Genomic DNA, 20,098 nt, shown 5'->3' on the forward strand with positions numbered 1-20,098 from the left:
GAAGGATGCTCTTTGCCACTTCCTTCAGGCTGAAGCTGAAGGGGCTACAGGAAAGAGGGCAGAAAAGACTCTAGCCATTACGCATGTCCCTCCTGGGAGAGGGACATTACAGATTAGCTCTGCCATTTTGAGGTAGTACCCGGCCCCACACTAAGAGATCTGAAAGGCCAAGAGCCTGCAGTGGAAGCCTCCACCGGAGAGCGCTCTGTCCCTGCACCAAGAGACCACAAAGAGCAGGCCTCTCTGGTTTGTGTGACTTTATTGGAGTGCAACACAGGTCAGGGGTGCGATTACACAGTGCGATGGCGGAAGATGCACGCTCTCAGCTCAGTCCCAGTCTGCATCGCCTTCGGGATTGTCATCTCGCGGGGGCTCCTGAAACTGGATGTTTGCCAGCATGTCCCGCATGGCTGCCATGAGCCTGTTCACCCCCTGGTTAAGGTCCTGGCCTGCTCCAGCCTCTTCATCCCCATCGTGTCTGATGTCCGCCTGCAAGAGAGCAGAGCCACAGCACCCAGCTGCAGAGCTGCCTGCCTGCAGCAAACAGGCAAAGAGGCAAGGTTGCCTGCCAGGGAGAATCAGGCTATTCTGCAACCTGACGTTTATGAACTGCATATGCCAAGAGCCACTCCCTTTGCAGAAACACTGTGCAGTAGATACTTTTGTCTGTATTGAAAGCAAAAGTGTGCTCAGATTTGCCAACAGCAGCTGACAGCACATACCTGTAAGTTAAAATTTGGCAACAGTGATCGGAAGAAGAGAGATAAAGTGCTTTCATTGGATGGATGATTCGTTCTGAAAGAGAAAAGTCACACAACACTGTTAAGGRGGTAAATTGGTATTTGACCTTTCGGCACCCATTCGGGCTGAGACAGTGCAGAGAAGCTGGAGAGGGCCATACTCTCGGTACCAACACACAGCACCTACCTGAGCAAGCCCAGGCTTCCCGAAAGCAAGGCTGGGGCATTCACAGAGATTTGCTTGCTGCAAGCATCCAGCAACTGGCCAGGGTCTGGGCAAAGTGATCACTAAAGGCACTACCAGGTTTTTAGCAGGGTCAGTGTGTAAGACATGTACCAGCTTCACCTAAACAGTCTTTGCACACAGAGGCTGGCTGCAATTAAGAGATGCTAATGCCAACCAATATTTTTCAACAGCCTTTGTCCTAAAGGCTCTGAATAGCTGCTGTCTCTGATGGCGACCACCAGCAATAAGCAAAAGCAGCAGGACAAGTCCTGCCTGTGTAATTCGCCTGTCAGCGAGAGCCATAAGCCAGGCTCTTACACGGAGGGTGACATCAGCTCCGAGCACCGAGCAGACATAYTGGGAACGTGTTAGCTGGGCCAGTGCAGAAACAAGGGATGCAGAAGGTACCTTTCTGGTCGGGTGTAGGAAATGATGGAGTCCAAGGGAGGTAAGGGGTCAAACCCCATTACAGGCTGTGATGTCACCTCCTGGAGAAGGGAGAAAGAAAGAGGTGAAGGTTGTGCTGTCGCCAGCAGTAAACACTAAGGCATGGAGACAGTCCAACCACTTGGACAGGCCTTAATATGAGGGAGCACAACAGAGCTAGGCACCAGCTGCAGTCTGGGCAACTACACTTGCCTCTCTGTGCCTTATTCTGAGGTGTCCCAGGAAACAGTGCAAACAGCGAAGGCACTCTGAGGTCATGTGGACATTTATTTTTGCAGTGCCAGAATGTCTTTTCCCAAAAGCAGGATGGAAAACACGCTGGACTGCTTGGGCAAACAAGCCATGATGAGTAAGACCAAGGGACTTCCTTTAACTGTTGGTGCAATATTGCTAAGTTTGGGACATGCTTTGGACCTTGCTTTCTTGTCTCTTCCTCCAGCACCACAGTGTGCACCAGCACTTCCATGAACCAAGCATGGCGTTCTTGCTGCTAGCAACCCAAGGGCAGCACAAAGGGACACAGCAGCAAGCTGAAGTCCCTCTCTTCTGTGGGGCACAAGGAACCGTTAAGTCTGGCAAAATAACCTATCTGTGTGTCCTCTCTGGGACCCCTCCAATGGCTGTGTTTTTTTGTTTGCGTAACAGGGATGCAAGTGCCATTACATCACACACAGCAACGCCATCTGGGCCACCTTAAGGCCCCTCACCAGAGGCAGAGCTGCCGTGGCTTCCTTCATCTCCGAGAGGATCACATGTCGGTAGATATTCCTGGGTGCACTCTGGTATCGCATCTTCCTCCTAAGGCAGGGAGGGGAGACAGAGGATTTCTGCTCAGAGATCGCACAGAACACACTTCAGCACAAGCTCTTCATTTCTGCTTCTCTAGGTGCAATGTTAGCTTCATCSCTGGTTCTGCTGGGACTTGCCACATCAGAGAGAGCTGAGGCAAAGCCAAAGTCGCTTAGTGGCTGCTGACCTCTAGATGAAAGAGCTCAGAGACGCTGCACAGATACCTCTCACCACTTCCTTGCAAGTCAGCAGAGCAAACTAACTTCAATTCAGAACAACACTTAATGCCTCTCCCTCYAGCTTCTCAGAAGCACTGGAAGTTGTTCTAAGCACTTCCCTGCCCTGCGTGCTAAATGCCTTTGAGCCTATGCAGTCACTGCCTGCAGCTCCCAGGCAGCAGTAACCCCTTCGTCTTCTCTGCACTGCTTCCAAGGCACATGCAACAGTCAAGGTTGGAAGAAGCCAGTGCAGCACACCTTCCTCAATGAGCAAGAGCCACAGTTCTTAATTCACCTTTGTACAAAGCCAGGAAGAAGAGAGCCTCTGCCTTCCTGGCCTCACAGCTTAACCCTCAACATCAGCAGCTTTGGGGCTGTGAGCCAATGCCAAAGTCTCTGCTGCCCAGGAGAGAACTTCTCTCTCATCTAAAGAACTCTCTGGCCTGGTCTGTCCCAGTGTTTCTGCACCCTCATCCAGTATAAGAGCTGTTCATCTCCGCCTACCGCACTTACTTGTGCTCACACTCCTCCACCAGCGGGTCCCTGGCATCCACCTTGCGTAACACYTCATGGACGTTTGTCTCCAGCCAGGCCATGACAGCGGGGTCCTTCCACAGGGAGTGAGTCCGTCCCACATASAGGGATGTCAGCTGGTTCAAGGCAGGAGGCTGGCTATAGGAGACAGTTACTATTCAGGGCCCCTTCCTTCCTCCTGCCTGCAAGTACCTGTGCTGTCTAGAAAGGGCTTGACTCTRGACTGTGCTTCAGTGTGAGAATAAGAAAAGAGGAATCACAGGCTCCCAGCTCTGCTGTTTACATCCACCTTCCCCAGTTTTTCTGCCTCTGTCTATTTCTGGGACAAACAAAGTCAAGAGATGAAAGTTCTACTGTCTTTACCCGAGGGGGATACCATTCATGTGTTTACAGGACACGTGTCAGGGAAACCCAGACTGGCAGGAGACAGCCTGCCCCAAAAGCATGCACACGTTGTTCTGTTGCTACATGTATCAGCAAGCTACAGTATGAACTCCTGACCCATCTACGTTAARGTGAAGCAGGTCTATTAGACTTATCTGGTAGCTTTTATGGGAATCCATTATCAAAGCATCTGACAGCCTCTCAGCATACCTTATTCAGAAAGAATAGATATTCCTCTCCACAGCTTGTAACTCAATTAACTGCCTGAGCAAGCAAGAGTCTCACTACTAGAAGAACTGATTTCTTCTATTTAATAAGAACATCTCCAGGTCTTACCTTATCTGAGCGTTCAGCCCAAAAAAGGAATGGGATGTGACCCTGGCATCTGCCTGCACACTGCAATGATCCAGCAACGGCATAAGAACTGCAGGAGAAAGTCACATAGCTCATTTTCAACAGACTGCCGAGAACTGCCATGGGAGYGGCCAGGCAACCCTGCCAGGGCTGCGGAGAGACAGGCCCCCACCCAGCGAGGGCAAGTCTCCCAACAGGTCGGGGGCGCTGAATAAGAACCAACACAAAGATAAACTCTAGCTGTGAAGCTGACAGTGTCATGCTGTGTTTTATTTCCTGTGTGGCTGATGGAAACAGATCCAAAGGAAAGGAAAAAAAAAAACATGGACAAACTTTTTTCAGTGAGATAAGGTGCAATTCTACGCAATTAATGCTGCCAGCCTTTGAACCTGAACAAGGGTTTTATTTCAGTCACCAGGACAAGCAGCAAAAAAGATGTTTTCAGCCAACACAAACTAAAGCTCTGTTCAAAAGCTGGTTGTTCCTGCCTATAAAGGCACATCCTCCCTGGCACTCTGTGTCYCCTCTGGGCCTGGAAGGGCTGCTTATCTCTTTTCAGGGACAGGAGCCTTAACTGGATAAAAGCAAGAGCGATGGGTACCCGTACAGACCACATCTAACGCGCAGCAGTGCCTTGGAGGGAGAGCTGAGAGAGACTTGCTGTCTCTGCTCTGAGGAATCCTGTGGTAAACCACTTTCCTGCTCCAAGATTTCAGTTCTCACCCTCCCCCAACTCGCGTGCCTGYGACTATCTACAGTGAAAGGGCATCAGCTGCTCTGACAGAGAGTGAAGAGCAGAGAGAACAGATGCTGATCTCCTCCTAAGACACGGCAGACTCAACGCTGTGTCGGCCCTATCTGATTCCACTGCTTGCTCTCTCTGGCCTTGCCAAGGTGCAGGGCAGAAAGGCTAAACCCCACTGCTGCCCACAGCCGGCTGCAGATACATCTTGGACTCTTACAGCAGTGCCTATCACTGCTGATCTGTATGACCCGTGTCACCCCTCTGAGTCTGGGCTCCTGTCTCACACAGACTATGGCAGACACCATTTGCAACCCACGGGCAAACTGCTGCTACTGTTTTTGACTGCCTGGAACCTTCATTTGCTTTTGCAGGTGAAGACAGCGACAAAGCCTGTGGGGATGGACTTACCAGTGGGGACAGACTTACCGCTTGGGAACATAATCAGCGCAAGCTGGATGAGCCGGGCAGCTCTCTCCCGGGCTTGGCTTAGCTCCAGCTCCGAGCGCTCCTCCTGCTGGCTCAGGAAGAAATAGGCCAGAGGAACTGAGAAGGCAAAATTGGGGAGCTGGGACAAATTTCGGTGACTCTGTGGGATCAAAAGGATAGATTTAGTAAGAAATGAAGACATGTAGAGTGATTTCAACACAGCTGAACTGTATGTTTGGTGGGATTTCTTGCTTACTGGAGTAAATTACTTTCCAGTCTCTGGCTTGGCTTGGTGTTGCCACAACTGAGAAAGCAATTTTGAGTTGACGTAACTGTTTATAAGGTACCAGGATTACAACAAAACAAGCATCCTAACTTTTACGGGTCATTCTAAGATCTCAGGATGCCAGCCTGCCCATGAGACAGCCCCCAAACAGTTAAGCCAGTTATGAAAATGATATACAATGTAGCTCAGAGGGTCTACTTTGGAGAGAAATTGCAGGAGATAATTTTTACACAGCTCTAGAGATACAAGTGTTTTTCCTCTCACTTTAATGACACAGCTTCCCCCCTCTTCCAGCTCTACTCCCATGAAGACAGCCCATTGAAAAGCCCCGAGCCCCAGGAACCCAAGCCCCAGGAACCTGCTCCCTCCTTATTCTGCCTTGTCTCACGCTAGGGTGGCCTGTTGGCAACTCACCTCCCACTCCTGGAACATGCGTGTCAGGAAACCATATTCTCTAGCTCGAAGGGACAGAAAATCAATCAGCAGCAGTACACACAGCGGGTCGTTCTCCGGATCAAGGCTTCAGAGAGCGGCAAGCACAATGGGAGGAACCAAAATAAGTGTCACAGAAGCTTAAGTAGCTGCCCTCATTTCTAAGTCAAACAAGACTTTCCCAACTAGCATCCAGAAAGTTTCTATGACTCAGCAAATGGAGATGAGGAGAATAAAATCATCCCCACATGGCAGGCACAGCAAGAGCTGTGCCTGTCCCTCCTGAGTCCATGCTCCTGCAGAGGGGTGATAGGCCCTCCATGGAACGACACAGGAGGAAGATCAAGGGCCACACAAATACAGCAGGTTGAAGCCACTGTTGCACATACGCTCTGTAAAAACTCTGGGCTCTGTCAGGCCTTTCTCCATAYTAGCCAGGCCCACAGCTCAGTAGTGGAGAGGACCTTGCTTTCCTGGAGGAAATGTGGATGAAGCACTCCATTGAGGCCTTTACCTCAGAATCAGCTTGCAGAACTCCAGGGCTGTCCGAGGACAGCCCCTCTTCTCCAGAAACATCAGGTGTTTGAAGAGAGCCAGGTAGAAAGCTCTGCAGAGACAGAATAAGAACAGGTTTTAGAAGCCAAATTTAGAGAAGAGTGCCTCACTTCACTTAAGGGTAACAAACCAGTCAGCCTGAACGCCTCCTCCCTCCGGTATTAATGCAGCTGTACAGCCAAGCAGGACCCCGGAACCCCATCCTAGTGCTTCAACACAGAATACCAGAGACTCCCCCCCCCAAGGAGGCTCCAGATTCTCATCGCAGATTTTTGATCTTCACACCACTGTACAAGCAGGGAGATGACAAAATTGTGGCCTATTTCACCTCTGCTCCCCAAGGACCCATAGCCTGGTGCACACCACAGCACCAGCTCTGATGATTCACAACAAAAGAAATAAGTAAATCCCTAGAGCCTGCATCCTGCAGGCTTAGCACAACCATGCCTCAGCTCAGYGTTATGAGAGGACAGCGACACAGCGTGCGCATGACCACATGTACGCGGCGGAAAGGACTAACATCCCACCTGGGTAAGATACAGATCACAGCGTTCAGGTAACAGACGGCACAAAGTCTGTCAGCGAATGGGAACCGGAAAGCTGAGCAAACTCAAGGTATAGAGATTTGGGAGAGATTACTTAGGTCAGCTGACTGGAAAATTACAAGAAAAAAGTCACCTTTCTCTGCAGCTGCATAACTGTCAATATTATATAAACAGCCAGGCCGTGAAAAGTGCAAGTGCTGGGAACAAGGGCTGAGCAGACAGCACACAGGAGACCAAACACAGACATAAACCCACAGTGAGTATTTCTGTGACAAAAAAAACAAGTGTCTTTTTGCAGTAACAGGTAATAAGTGTACTGAAAAGGACACCAACAGGGAGGAAAAACTAATGCTTAGATGAGAAATCCCTCGGGAAAGAGGGTACTTTACAGTAAATTTCAGTTTACATCAGTGTAAGTGATCCAGTGAAGCTGAAGTCTCCAGCACCTGCACCCTTMTCACAAGCACTGCCTGTGTTTACAGATGTTTTGCCTTTGTCCCTTTTGCCAAGGGGCATTGCTACTGACTGCTGACTGGTAAAACTTATTCTGTCAGAAAGGGGCATTCAAGGTCCCCAGCCACCGCTTGCAAGTGTAGATGATGCAGCAGATACTGTGAATCTGGGTCTCCGTGTCCAAAATAGGCCATCAGCACACTGGTAACTGTTCTCCAGCAGACACACCACAGACAGGTGAACCACCTACCTGTTCTCCGGTCGCCGGTAGTCAAGCCTGCAGCTTCCGCTGGTGAGACTGAAAACGGGGTGAAACGCACACTCCAGGCTGTACAGCGCTCTCTCTGCACACAGCACRAACACCATCAGGGCATGCCATCATCCCAGCACAGCATGCTCTCCCTGTACCTCAGCGTTCCCCATATGACAGTTGATTTGGCCCRGACATCAATAATTGAGGGCTCAGGAGCCCACAGGCCATGAAATGAGCTTGTTTCACACCCTAGCAAGGTGCAAAACTACTTTAGAATACATGGTCCCAGTAGAGATCCAGGCAAGCAAGCATTATTACCCTTCTCCAGGTATTAGATCATGCTCTGGCTGCAAAAAGTAACTCTTCTGGAAGAGGTCTGGGCTACAATTGCCTCTGTCACAACCATCTTCAGAGGTGGAAGCCAAAAATCCTGTCCTCACTGCACCTCTGGTCTTTCCTATCATGCTGAAGAATGCATACCCAAGTAACTAAATGCCACATCTCAAACACTTCAGTGTGGTACAGCAGTACCTCTAGGATGCCTCCTTCCCCCGTCCAGTCTGCAGTGCCCAAAGAGCAGAGCTTGACATGCTGGCCTGCAGCATACTGGTCATAAGAAGGTAAAGCACCCTAGCCTGGAGAGTTGGCACATTCCCTGCAGATAGAGCAGGCTTCCTGCAACAGTCCCTCATGCCGCAGTACTTGATAGCTACTAAGTCAACAGGCTCTCTTCCTGGAAGGGGCTTCTCACAGGTGAGATGTCATCAACTCTTGTCCAGACAACCAGTCCAGTCAATGTGCTTTGCAACAGATAAGCATGTCAGGTGCTCTTTACTCAAAAGCCTCCAGCAAAAATTGCTACTCTAAGGACTATATGAGGCTCAGTGCTCACAGTCACAAACACAGAGCTGAACAAACCCTTCTAGTTTGCTATTTCTTTGTTAAAACTGAAGCAAAACTGAGTCCACCTACTTCTCACTTCAGCTCTTACCTATGAGATCACGGGCCATCTCCTGATCCTCTTGCATGCGACACACGTCACTGAGCTGCAGAAGCGAGTCCACGTGGTATGGGTTCATCTGAAGCAATAGCTACAGAAGAGCAGGAGCTTGGTTACGTGATGGCACGAATCACTGGTTTCTTATGCATTGTGCCTACAAGGCAAGCTCTGTAAGTACGGCAGGAAGGCAAATACCCTGATACAGCATATAGGAGAAAGGGACTATTCTTGCCTCTGGGTTTGAAGGCAAAGGAATACTGTCCCACACCATCAGACAGCTAATGCTAACACTATATCTCAAGTCTGGGCTATATCTCATTTGTAAGGCTAGAATTACAGATTAAAGCCACACAGAAACAGCCACATTGGGTCAGACTACAGATCCATCCTGTCCAGCAGTAGATGTCTGAGAAAGTGGACAAACAGGAGAACGTGATGAGTCCCAGCATATTCTCTAAGCTGCCAACCATTAGGGGTTCAGGGACTCCCACTGTCAGAGATGCCATCTTACATTAATTGCCTTCAGTGGAGTTTCTTCTCATGAATTTATTCACTTATTGACCCTGCTAACTTTTCTGCACCCACACTCTGTGATACAGAGATCCATCTACAGCTTAAATACACACTGCAAAGAACTTCCTTCAATCTGCATCTGCCAGCTTCATCCCTGTGTTAGAAAGGATGGCAGCCAGATCCCTCCTCACTCCACACAGGACTGGGGATCTTTGTTGCAGCTTCCCTCAGGCACTTTCCTCAAACAGAGCCCCAGCCAACCTTGCTTTTCTAGCACAGAGGCTGTGCCAAGCTTTTGATCATCCCTTCTATCCTTCTCTGAATGTCTCTCAGTCCTACTACATTTGAAGGTAGAGGACCCACAACTGCACAGAATATTCAAGATGCAGCCACCAGGTATAATTACATTTTTATTTTGTTCTCTATCCCTTTCTAACAATTCTTAACATTTGATTAGGCTTTTACTCTCCTCTGGGCATGGAGAGGCTGTTTTCACAGATCTATTAAAAYTTCAGGATTCAGGTCCTGAATGGTAATGGAAATAAAATGTTTTTTTCCAGGCATCTGAAAACTAGAAGTTAAAAYATACCTCAAAGAACTCTTCATTCACTAATTATACTGTACATTCCCTATTTTTACTAAATACTTAAAACTCAGGTTCAATATGAAAATACTGGAGTTACTTCAAAACTCCGCAATGTCTAGGATTCTCCCCTTTCCAACCCCCAGAAAAAACCCCAAAACCTGTCTTCAAAAATTCCACAAGTCATACATCTCCAGAGTGATGGCCAGTGTTCCCATCTACAGTATAAAGCTTTCATATTCCAGGCTAGCCTAGCCTAATGCCTTTGCCTCAGTGCCACTTGCCTGACATTTTGCTTATCATCACTTTCTCTAGGTTCCCATGAAGCCTTTCTTATCAGAAGGGATGGAACATCCAGTATCATAGTGTTGGGAAAAACGCTCTTAATAATAAGCACTTAAAGCTTCACCAACAAGACCTTTCTAATCCACTGGCAAAAGCAGAAGAAAAAGATCACTGAATAGGACTCTGAAAAAATATGTTTTGTATCTTGCATGCAACCAYAGCAGTCAAGCACATAGGGACTCAGGCTACACAGCTGTATTGCAGCTGTCATAGATAAATTGTTGGAGATTTTGAAGTACTTCTGGCATCAACAAACCCTTGTCTGTTAGATTTTACTCTTGAAAGAAAAGTGAAAGACTAAGGCTGTAGGAACACCTTTAGACACAGCTAGGCCGCTTAACAGAGAYGGAGCATAAGGACTGAAATGCAGCACAGTAAACCTGTCTGGCTCTGCACATCCATACAAGTCTATATGTGAACTGGCCTCAAGACTGGATCCTAGACTGAGTACTACTGCACAGGAACTACTTGCATCATTTAATACGAATTGTTCAATCTAATTACAAGCAGAATCAATGAGCTCAAGAGAGCAGTTGCTATGAGCAGAGGGTGGGAAAGTGGGAGGAAGTAAATTTTATTCAGTAGACAATGGCCTCTTTAAGAAACTTCTCTAGTCCATGTATCCAAGCTCACGTGGCCAGGGTTTTCAGAGCAAAAATACCTCAATTATGGTTCAGAAGGGTGCAGAGCAATTTCACTGTTGCTTATCATTACAAACTATAAATGTTACCATACAGTTTAATGAGCTTGGACACGCTTGAAGAACTTTCAACACAAAGACTGTTTTGCTGAAATACTAAGAAAAGACACACTTTTCATCTATGGAAGAGCTTATAAATAGAACAACTGTTAGTTTAGATTCCCTGTTAAAGAACAGTTTATACAATATTCTTCCTTTCCCAGCTGACAATTTGAGACAAGGAAGCTTTATTCCTAACCCTCCAGCCAAACATCCGGTTCCTACAGGCTCCTCTTCCAGATGGCTACCTGACATGGTCTCTGGACAGAGCCACCAAGGCTTGGTCATCAGGGGCTGGATCTCATTTGCACCACTTCCATCACTTTTATTATTTAAAGGTGCAAACAGAGCTCAACAAGCAATGCTACCTTGCCCCACGCAGAGATGCACATGGGACACTACTGCTCAAAATGAGACTGCCAAAAAATGAGCACTATAATGCACCAGCCCACCTCACCTGACAGAAAAAGGGACTGCAGGAAACACAGGGGGTAACAGCATGGGCATCCCAATTTCACAACATACCACAATGTTGTTGGGGTCCATGGACTCCACAGCATCCAGGAACTTGAACTGCACTTGCTGGTACTCGCGATGGTGCTCAAACGTGAAGTACTGCACTCCCCTCCTTGTCTCCACCAGCTGCATGGCAATACCTACAGAGTGCAAGGGAGATATGTGTAGCACTGCTGCGGCCTGTAAGCATAACATTTCTTAAAACGTGGAAAGCTTGTTCACATCACTGGGTCCAAAGCCAGACGTATTTTCAGAAATCCTCAGAAAGTTTCACTCCTTTTCTTCCTCCCATGAATCAAAGATCCAAATCCGCCCCAAAAGCACAGACAATTTGTTCTCTCCACACATATTTCTCACAACCCAGAAAGACTGCTGTGGCAAGGGAAGTACATACCACCTGCAAACTCTAAGATAGCAGAAAAAAAGCTCAAACGCTAAGATACAATATCACAGAAAGTCCTTCTCCCCGTTGAGAAAGTAGGTATTTCCATCAGTTGACCTGCGGTTTGGTTACTGCATCAGCCAGGGCAAGCCTGGGCCTGGCACCTGAAKAAAGAAGCTCCAGTTTCTGTGCACTCAGGCTCTAGGAAGCCAGACTGGCAGAAGCAGATGTCTGTGCCAGCACTGACACATGACTGATGTGCCCCGTTGGCTAGCAGCAGAGCGATGCTTCAGGAGGTAGCGCTGAAAGCCTCACCTGTTTTGCTGTAGCGTGGCCAGGTGTTCTTGGGAGCTGTCAGCCACGTGCTGCGGACATACTGGCGCTGCCTTTGCCTTGGCCTAAGGAAACAAACACAACAGGGCATAGTTTCTCTACACTAACAGAACGAGTAGGGCTAAAAAACAGCCAGAAAAAAGGATRATTGAGGGAAAACTGCTTCTTCAGCTGAAGCTGGGCCACATGGAGCTTTTGTCCAGAGCTTTATCATGTTTCCCTTCAAGGCACTACATASCTTCACTTAAGCTTTTCCTTACTTTAACCATTCCTCCTTGGGCCAGCCAGTGCCTCCAGCATTTCCACTTCWACAGCTTCTTTCCCCCATTTTCACTCGTGCCAAATTATCAGCTGCTGCTTTGCCTCAAACAGCTTCCCAGGACAAATTAAAGGGCCCTTCTCAGAAGGCCTTCAAATGTCAATTGATTTAGTTTAAGTTATACTCAGAGGTGCAACCAATGTATTGGTTCAGGGCACGAGAAATTCATAAATCAAGACTACTCAAAGAAAGTCGTGTACTCCCTAGGTAAGGCACTATTTCTTTTTCCTAGATAYCGCCTTTAGTTTTAATCTTTCCTTGAAGGAGCTTAACCCTTCCACAGACTTCTTCAGAGAAGGCTTCCACTTCTGCCATCAGTGCTCTGAGCTTACCCCCTTCCTATGCACACATTTTCTGACTCAATCCTTAAAGCAGAGATCTTCTAGATAGTATCCGCCACACTACAAATATCTAACTGCATGGAAATCTTAGCTCTAAGAAGCAGTGGGTTCCCTGAGTCCTTCTAAGCAAATGCACGAGACTACTTGGCAAGTATTCAGGTCCCACTCAACAAAACATCTGAGATTTTTGAATAGCAACAAATGACAAATGCTGGAGAAAGAAACATATAACAGTCAATATTTTGTGAATTTGARTGAAAAGACTTTAGAAGGGCATTTGACAATAATGAGAGGGGAAATTAGCAGAACAAAAAGCAACTACTAAAAGAAGTCTGAAGAAGCTTTACTCTCCCTCATGAATGTCACAAAAAATATTATCCTATCCCCATTGAACCTACTAAATAAATACAACATCTGGAACACATCAGTGCCCTAAGTTCCCCACACTGTCATAGCACTGGGGGTTCAGTAAGTGGTATCAGGGGAAGGACAAACACACTGCCTCAGACTTTGAAAAGATTTAACATTAAATTCTGGACTAACCTCTGATCACCAAGAACAGCCCGAGCCCCGAAGTATCTCTTCAACTCATTTTCTGGGTTCAAGTTTCTGAAAAGTTTGAAACAAGAAAGAAATCACTGTTAAACACAGACAAAAGTCTTCTGATGTCACGTTCTACCCCATTTCATCAGTGCCAAATATTCTGTACCTCTGAAGTGCCTTTGGAAGCCCCTGAACTGTCAGACACACCACTGATCTGACACAACACACTGAAAAGAGACTAAAAATTAGTGGTCAAAACAGGAGGTGTCCACATCCCTACTCAGCCAGATGCATGCTTTCTTTGTGCTCTGCTTCAAATTGGTGCTGAGCTAGGAATACCTCTACTGCCATCTCCAGGGCATCTGGGGCCTTAGTCTGGGATACGCCTATGGACAGCCTCCGTTCAGGAATGCGTGCTTGGGGTACTTGTGTCTGCAAGACATGAAATACCTGCTGCTGAGAGCCTAGCAATGACAACATGCAATGCAGGGCAAGCACCTTAACGACTGCAGAAAGGCTGGGAAGGAATAAAATGCATTTTTTAAACAGAGACCGTATGTGCACGACATCTACAGTTTCTTGACGTAAGACTTGGCCCAGAGATGTGAGACATATTTAGGAGGGGTTTCTCTCTGCTGTCCGGTGAGGAAGACTCAAAGAAAGAGAGGGAGCAGAAAGGCAGAGATCCAGCACYGCCAACCCTCAACTGCTCTGAGATTATCCAGTTCTCAAAGGTTTGTAACTCATGTTTCTTTGACCCCAGAAGTCACTGAAATTAAAAACATCTCTAGGCATGCAAACATTCCTTGCTTTATTGAAATGACCCTGAACAGGCTGAACTAGCAATGAGTGCCCACCAGGCTAGATTCAATTTTGACACAGTGTGATTGGAAGTTTTGAAACCTGAACTGACAAGTTGTCCCAGCCTACAAATGTGAATGTGCTTGCCAGAAACAGGAAGAACTACCAGTCTCTGCACCTATCCAGGACTCAGAAACATGCTGGACCCAACAACTGGCCCATTCAAACAGGTTTCGGTGGAATATAAGGCAAGATGTGATGGATCTCTAGTCTGAGGCCAATTCATTCCTCAGCTTTTGGCTGCACTTGACGCTTAGTCCAGTTCTGTCAATGGTCACATGTGGAAAAGCTTAGACAAGTCTAACCAGCTTTCCTGGTGAAATAGCTCCTGTTATTGTTTAGCCCTCTTTAGATGAGAACACACGCAGTATTGGGGCCTGCTGCTCACAGGAGCYGGCTTGAACGCAGGCAGACAGCTGACCAGGCTAGTTTGATTTCAAAGCTTTATGCACTGAGGCTTTCAGCAGCTTTGTAGAGATTCTTCTACAAAGAATCACAGAATATTTTAGGCTGTAAGGGACCTCTGAAGATCATTCTGGTCCAATTACCTGCTCAAACCAGATACAAGAGCAGAAAATACCAGTCAGTGCTAAAAAATGAACATAGCTCTAAAACCAGTGGTTAGAAATGGGGCTGCCCTCACAACSACTACCACAACCCCTTTCAAGTAAGGTCCTGAACTCATAGCCAGATTATATAGGCAGTGTCCTATCTCCCTTCTTGTGGAACAGATTTCCCTGTCATATCCAAGGCCAAATCAGGAAGCAAAGAGAGCACTACCTGTGCTCTACATAGAGCAGAGGCCTGCTGTCAGCAATTACTCCGCTTTGTGTTTGTTGCGATAGCCCATTGGTATCCTCAATCTTCTCCAGAAGGCTGTCGATGTCTTCCAGGTCAYTGTCTTCCTTAAGACATGCACATGCAAAGACAACATCGTTGTTACGAAATGAGTCATTGCTGCACACAAGTCACCCAGAAGGAACCACACCCAGCTGCCTCCAAATCCTTTGGCTTGTCCTGATCCCAGCACTTCTCACTCAGCTGCTACCCTATGTCCCACTTCTGGTGCACGCACACTCTCTCTCAAAGGAGGCCCCCTGCTCTCCACCCAGTGCTCTTCATTTCCCACAGGATCCCCCCCCGAGTCTGCCTTCACTGYGTGACAGCCACCAGATGTGCCAGCTGCTGTTCTCCACTTGAGCAAGGTAACAYAGGCCTTTTGCTCTTCGCACAGTCATGAGTCTGGATATGCATACTAAACATACCTAGCTTGGGCAAGAGGTGGCAGGTTTCCTGCTGATCTCATGCTCTGGGCCCAAACTAGATGGTCACAGTAGTCATTCCTGACATAACGGAAAGCTGACAAGTCTGTGCACCTGGTCTCTAGTCTGCCCCTTCCCACCCATCATTTGCTATGTTCTAATTTATTTAAACTGCAATCTTTAATTTCTAAAATATGACAAAATGGCGAGCTGCTGATTTTAATAAGTTTCTAAATAATCAGTCTTCACTGCCTGCTTCCCAAGGAAGCACTAAGTTACTGCTGTGATCCTTATGATAAGATTGCATGTTTTACCCAGTTTTAATGTAACACATAGTCACTTTCCCGGTTTGCTGATAACCAGGAGAATATACTCCAACACATGTTAAACTGTTGTGTAACACTTCTATTCGTATTTCTCCTCTATTTTGCCCCCAAATGGCAAGCGATGCATTTCTTATGTAGCCAATTAACTTTCTCCTCATGACGTGCGTGGGTAGAAYGTAGAATTCCATTCAAAACACATGAACAGCATTCTGAGGTTGTCTTTATTAGATAAATATAGCCAAACTGCGTGTAGTGGATACATAAGAAGATTTAATGTTTTGCATTTAAGTGATTGAACAAAGGTAGCATTATTTCTAGTTACCAAACCAAACGGCCTGTTTCTGGGGATTAAGTCTGTCTAGAGCTTAGAGCTCGCAGATGCCATCCCATTGCTTGTTATTCTTGGACTGGGAAAAGAAACAGGCTTTCCTGCCATGTCACTCATTGATCGGTTTCTCAGCCTTAGCAACCAGCTCCTGAACTTACCTGGGTGAATTCCCTGGGAGGAGGCAGTCAACCTGGCACCTGCACAGGCAGCCACTGCTCACAACAGCCAGTTCAGAATTTCAGCACATCATGATTCAATAAATTTAGCAAAGGATTTTCCCCAAGTGAACAATTAAGACTTTTAAACCTTAGCAGAAAATATTTCACCATTTTAATAATTTTATTTCTATTGAATTTAAATGATTAAGGAGGACAACACATTTAGTTGCCTAGTCTATGTGAAGTACGTAAAATATAACTCAATATAGAAGTGTCTGTTACAATTTAATCCACAACAAATACAGACACTGGGTGAAGCTCTTAACCCTCTTCAAGCACACTTCGTTAGGGGTAGACAACTTAGTCAAAGGGAATCAGTCCCCTTCGCTTCCTTCATCACCGAAAGGACAGGAGCAAGTCCCACTGGAAGAGCACCTGGCAGCATGTTTGCTGATAATGCATTTGACACTGGCAGATGCTTTTGTCAGCATTCAGCTATTAGATGTCAAACCACAGAGAGGAAGGTGCATTGCTGCACATGGAGGAGAAGCAAGCAAAGGTAACGTGACTCATTGCTTACTGACAGCGAGAGCTTTGTACAGTTCTGCAGAGCTGGAAGAGCTACTTATGTAGGGCAAGCAAAGTATAGTGAAAATGCAAAAACCCTTCCCACTCCTAAAGAGCCTCCTCCTGTGTAAAGCCTCAAAGCATAGATGAAAGAGAGATGCTTTTGTGAGGATTCCAGATCTAACTATCCGAGGTAGAGCTGAGCCAGTCCCACTTGCTTGAAGGACTATAATCAAAAGCTGCTGTTGTCATTTCATAATTTCAAAGGAGCTCTATGTAAAAGGGAGCATTTTTGCCTCAAAATATTTTCTGCTACCATGTAAGTATTGATATTTTGTCAACCCCAATGCAGAAATTAGCAAGAATGCTAAATCTCAGAACAAACGCAGACATACCAGATTCTCGCCTGCTGAAGCTTTCTTGGTTTTCCTTTTCTTTTTTTTCTTTCGTGGCTTGTTACTTGACATAGGCTGCAAAGACAAATGAAACAACTGCCAGAACACATCCATGGAATGCAGCGAGGAACGCTGCAAAGGGGAGAAGTGTGTTTCCACAGGGATCACCACATCGGAAGGTCCTTCAAACAAAGCCAATATTCATCCTTTCAAGTTCGCCAGCAAGCAGCAATCAAGACACAAGGGAAAAAACAGAGGAAAACACCAGAAGTTCACAACTGTAAGGGTTAAATCTCAACAGAATCTCCTATGTGTCTAAGACTACAGAGTCAGAGAAGAAACAGTTCTTCCAAATATGGCATATCCCAAATCTTTCATCCTTCTGCTTCCAAGGATAAACAGATTTCTGTCTTTCCAGTGTGTAAGACAGTTTCAGCAATCTCTCTGATTACCACAGAAACTTACAGCTGCCTGAAAGCATCACACAGTACAGACTCCTCTCACTAAGATGCAACTACTTCAGCTCACATCACTGCATACCATTTTCCAACCTGACAGGCAAGCTGTTTCCAAGCAGCCCTTCTCCAAAGCATATAGAGCTAAAAACATCTTTCTAGGATCATCAGCTCTACAGAGGTAATGCATCTAAGAAATAGCAGCATCATAGTAACAGCTGTATAGGTCCTGACCTGTTTTCAGAACCAGGGGCATATGCAGCCCCAATCCAGCTCTATCACGTGACAGATCAGAGGGAGACACACGAGACCAGAGAGAGACACATGCTGAGGGCTCCAGTGTGGCCCTGGCCTGGCAAGTTTGCTGTGTAAAAACTTCAGAGTACACCTGCTTTTTCATTTCTATCTGGGAAATCCTAAATGAAAAAGTATGTGTACTCTTAAGGATTTTTGCAGCAAGTTGACTGGGCCTGGGCAGACTACAGGAAGGGCTCTTAACAGAAAATGACAACAAAATACTATTATAAAGAAGGAAGTTTGATGTTTAATTCACATTGTTTGGGTTCTCCACATCATTCTCTCCAAAATAAATGCTTCATTGAACATTAATCTAAGAGCCCAGCCCCATCCACTATATCAAGCTAAGATTAGTTGTGCAACAAAGGAAGCAGAAAAGCAATCTCTGTTTCAGAATCCTAGGGGTGCTTTCCTTCCCACACACTTTGCATAAGCTCAGTGCTCGTGAGGACACGGGCAACAAAAACAGCACATGGTCTTGCTCAGGGAGACGTGAGATGTCCTAGGAACTTCCCCTTTGCARCTGTAAAACGGATCCTTGGATCCTAGGCAGAAACACCTGTGTATTCTACAGGCCTCCTAACACAACCCTCCATACCACAGTGCTGATTCTGCTCCAGGGCTAGAGCCTGCAGCAAGAGCCTGTTTGGACTAGGCAGCCATTTGGGAATAAGGACAAAAGGAACAGGAAGCCAGTCAGTCATCTCCCACTTGCTCTCTGAAGCGAAACCTCAATTAGTGTGTAGGCACATTACCCCCCAGCTAACAGACTGGGGCATTAACTCAACAAGATGCAAGCTTCGGTACAAACAGGGAACACGAGCAGCCTGCACTTCTGAACAAATGCTAACGTGCATCTATTTATTATTTAAGCTCCCTGCACGTGTCCCTGCCCCAATGCTCACACTCTTAGCCAGTGACAAAACCCACCCACAAGTGAAGAGAAACACTTCTCTGTCACTAACACAAAGCTGCTCAGTTCTAACACAGGCAGGAAAATAAGTGTGGCCGGCTTCTTTCCATACCTTGTGTGGCTACAACCATCATTACTAAATAACTGTAGCTTAGTTACCATTTGGTCCTGCTGATCTGCATCTTCTCCGTCCCTCTGTCCATCACCTTCTGTCTCTTCAGTTATAGGCACTCCACTGTTCCTTTCTGCTACATCTTGCTCTTTGAGTCTGGCATCTACTCGCTCCTCTTTGAATGATGGGTCATCCTCTGATTCTTCATTGGTAATCTGTGCAAACAGACAAGTAAGATGCAGAAACGGCAGGCACGTAGATAGCTTCTGCCCTCTCCTGCTTCCAGGAGGACAGAACTTCACAAAGATCTCTTCTGCTCACATCTAGAAGTGAAAGAGGAAAATTCCACAAATGTGACAGAACTGTAGCAGGGCTCAGCTTCCCCAGTCACCTTCTCCAGCAGCTGGATGGTAGAAAACAGTTCATTTAAAGAGTGTTGCCTAGTGAGCACCTGGAATGGCCTAACATCCACTGACTTATCAGAAGGGAGCACAGGGCCATGACAAAGTGCCCGCTACACAACACAGTGGCAGAAAAATACAGCCCTCCCTGGACTCTGCTCTTCTTTGGCCAGAGCCCAAAACCAACCTTGGCCACACTAATGTGGCCAAGCCTTGGGAAAGGAGAGGTAACCACTGTCCCAAAGAACCACTTGGGCTGGCCAAGGTGCCCAGCGAGGAGGGACCAGACTGCTCCACCAGGGACTCATCCGTGGCACRAGTGCCCGCAGGATCCCAGACCTTCAGCTCTGGGATCCTGCAAGGTTGGGAAAGTGGCAGGAATGCTCCCAAGGACATCTTCATCCCCTTCTTGACCACCTCCCAGCTTCAACGACACCCATCTATTCCACTTCCACCCCATGCCCTACACCGCTGATGTAGCCCCTCCTGCACAGCCTGCTGAACACTCSCAGCCCCACTCCCCATGCCTGCCCCGGCTTGCACTGCTCAGCTCCCCAGCATCCCCCCTCCACTTCTTCCCAGCTCCTCCCAGTTCAGCCCCAACTTCTGCCCCCTCAGGCAACTGTCCATGCCTCAACTCGCTGCCACCCCCAGTGCCCTCCCCTTCAATCCCCCAAGCCACCCCCGGGTCACCCCCAGACCCACCAGTCACTGCCCCAGGGGCCACGCAGACCTCTCAGCGAGGCCCTGGCCCGCGTCCTCAGGCGCTCCGCAGCCCCCTCCCAGCCACCACCTCCCTTCGACCCCCCGGCCCCAGCCCCCTCCCGGGAACCGTCACCTCGGTCACCCCCTCCCAGCCGCTGCCCCACCACCGCTGTCTCCCTTCCCAGGCCCCGTCACCCCTCCCAGTCCCGGCCACCCTAGTCCCTGACACCCCAGTCGCTGCCGCCCCCCCCTGCCGCCACTGCCACCTCGGTCACCCCCCTCGGTCACCCTCCCCCGCCGCCCCTCACCAGCTCGAA

At 47.5% G+C, this 20,098-nt stretch overlaps 1 protein-coding gene across 1 annotated transcript; it reads right to left on the bottom strand.

Moving 5' to 3' along the window:
* Positions 1–242: 242 nt before the first annotated feature.
* On the bottom strand, positions 243–19,536 carry TCF25 (TCF25 ribosome quality control complex subunit). The gene is made up of 18 exons (XM_085318954.1): positions 19,416–19,536; positions 18,723–18,988; positions 16,899–16,973; positions 14,643–14,767; positions 13,002–13,067; positions 11,781–11,863; positions 11,093–11,223; positions 8,379–8,478; positions 7,385–7,478; positions 6,096–6,188; positions 5,564–5,669; positions 4,864–5,023; positions 3,675–3,762; positions 2,934–3,092; positions 2,121–2,211; positions 1,375–1,454; positions 723–795; positions 243–489 (listed from the first exon to the last, which is right to left on the bottom strand). Exons 1-18 carry the CDS (start codon positions 19,534–19,536, stop codon positions 328–330), a joined length of 2,073 nt encoding a protein of 690 aa, XP_085175080.1. The 3' UTR covers positions 243–327.
* Between the last annotated feature and the right edge of the window lie 562 nt (positions 19,537–20,098).

This window comes from Rhea americana, unplaced genomic scaffold (assembly GCF_003343005.1).
Source record: "Rhea americana isolate MKP2758 unplaced genomic scaffold, rheAme1 scaffold_565, whole genome shotgun sequence".
Taxonomy (NCBI): Eukaryota; Metazoa; Chordata; class Aves; order Rheiformes; family Rheidae; genus Rhea; species Rhea americana.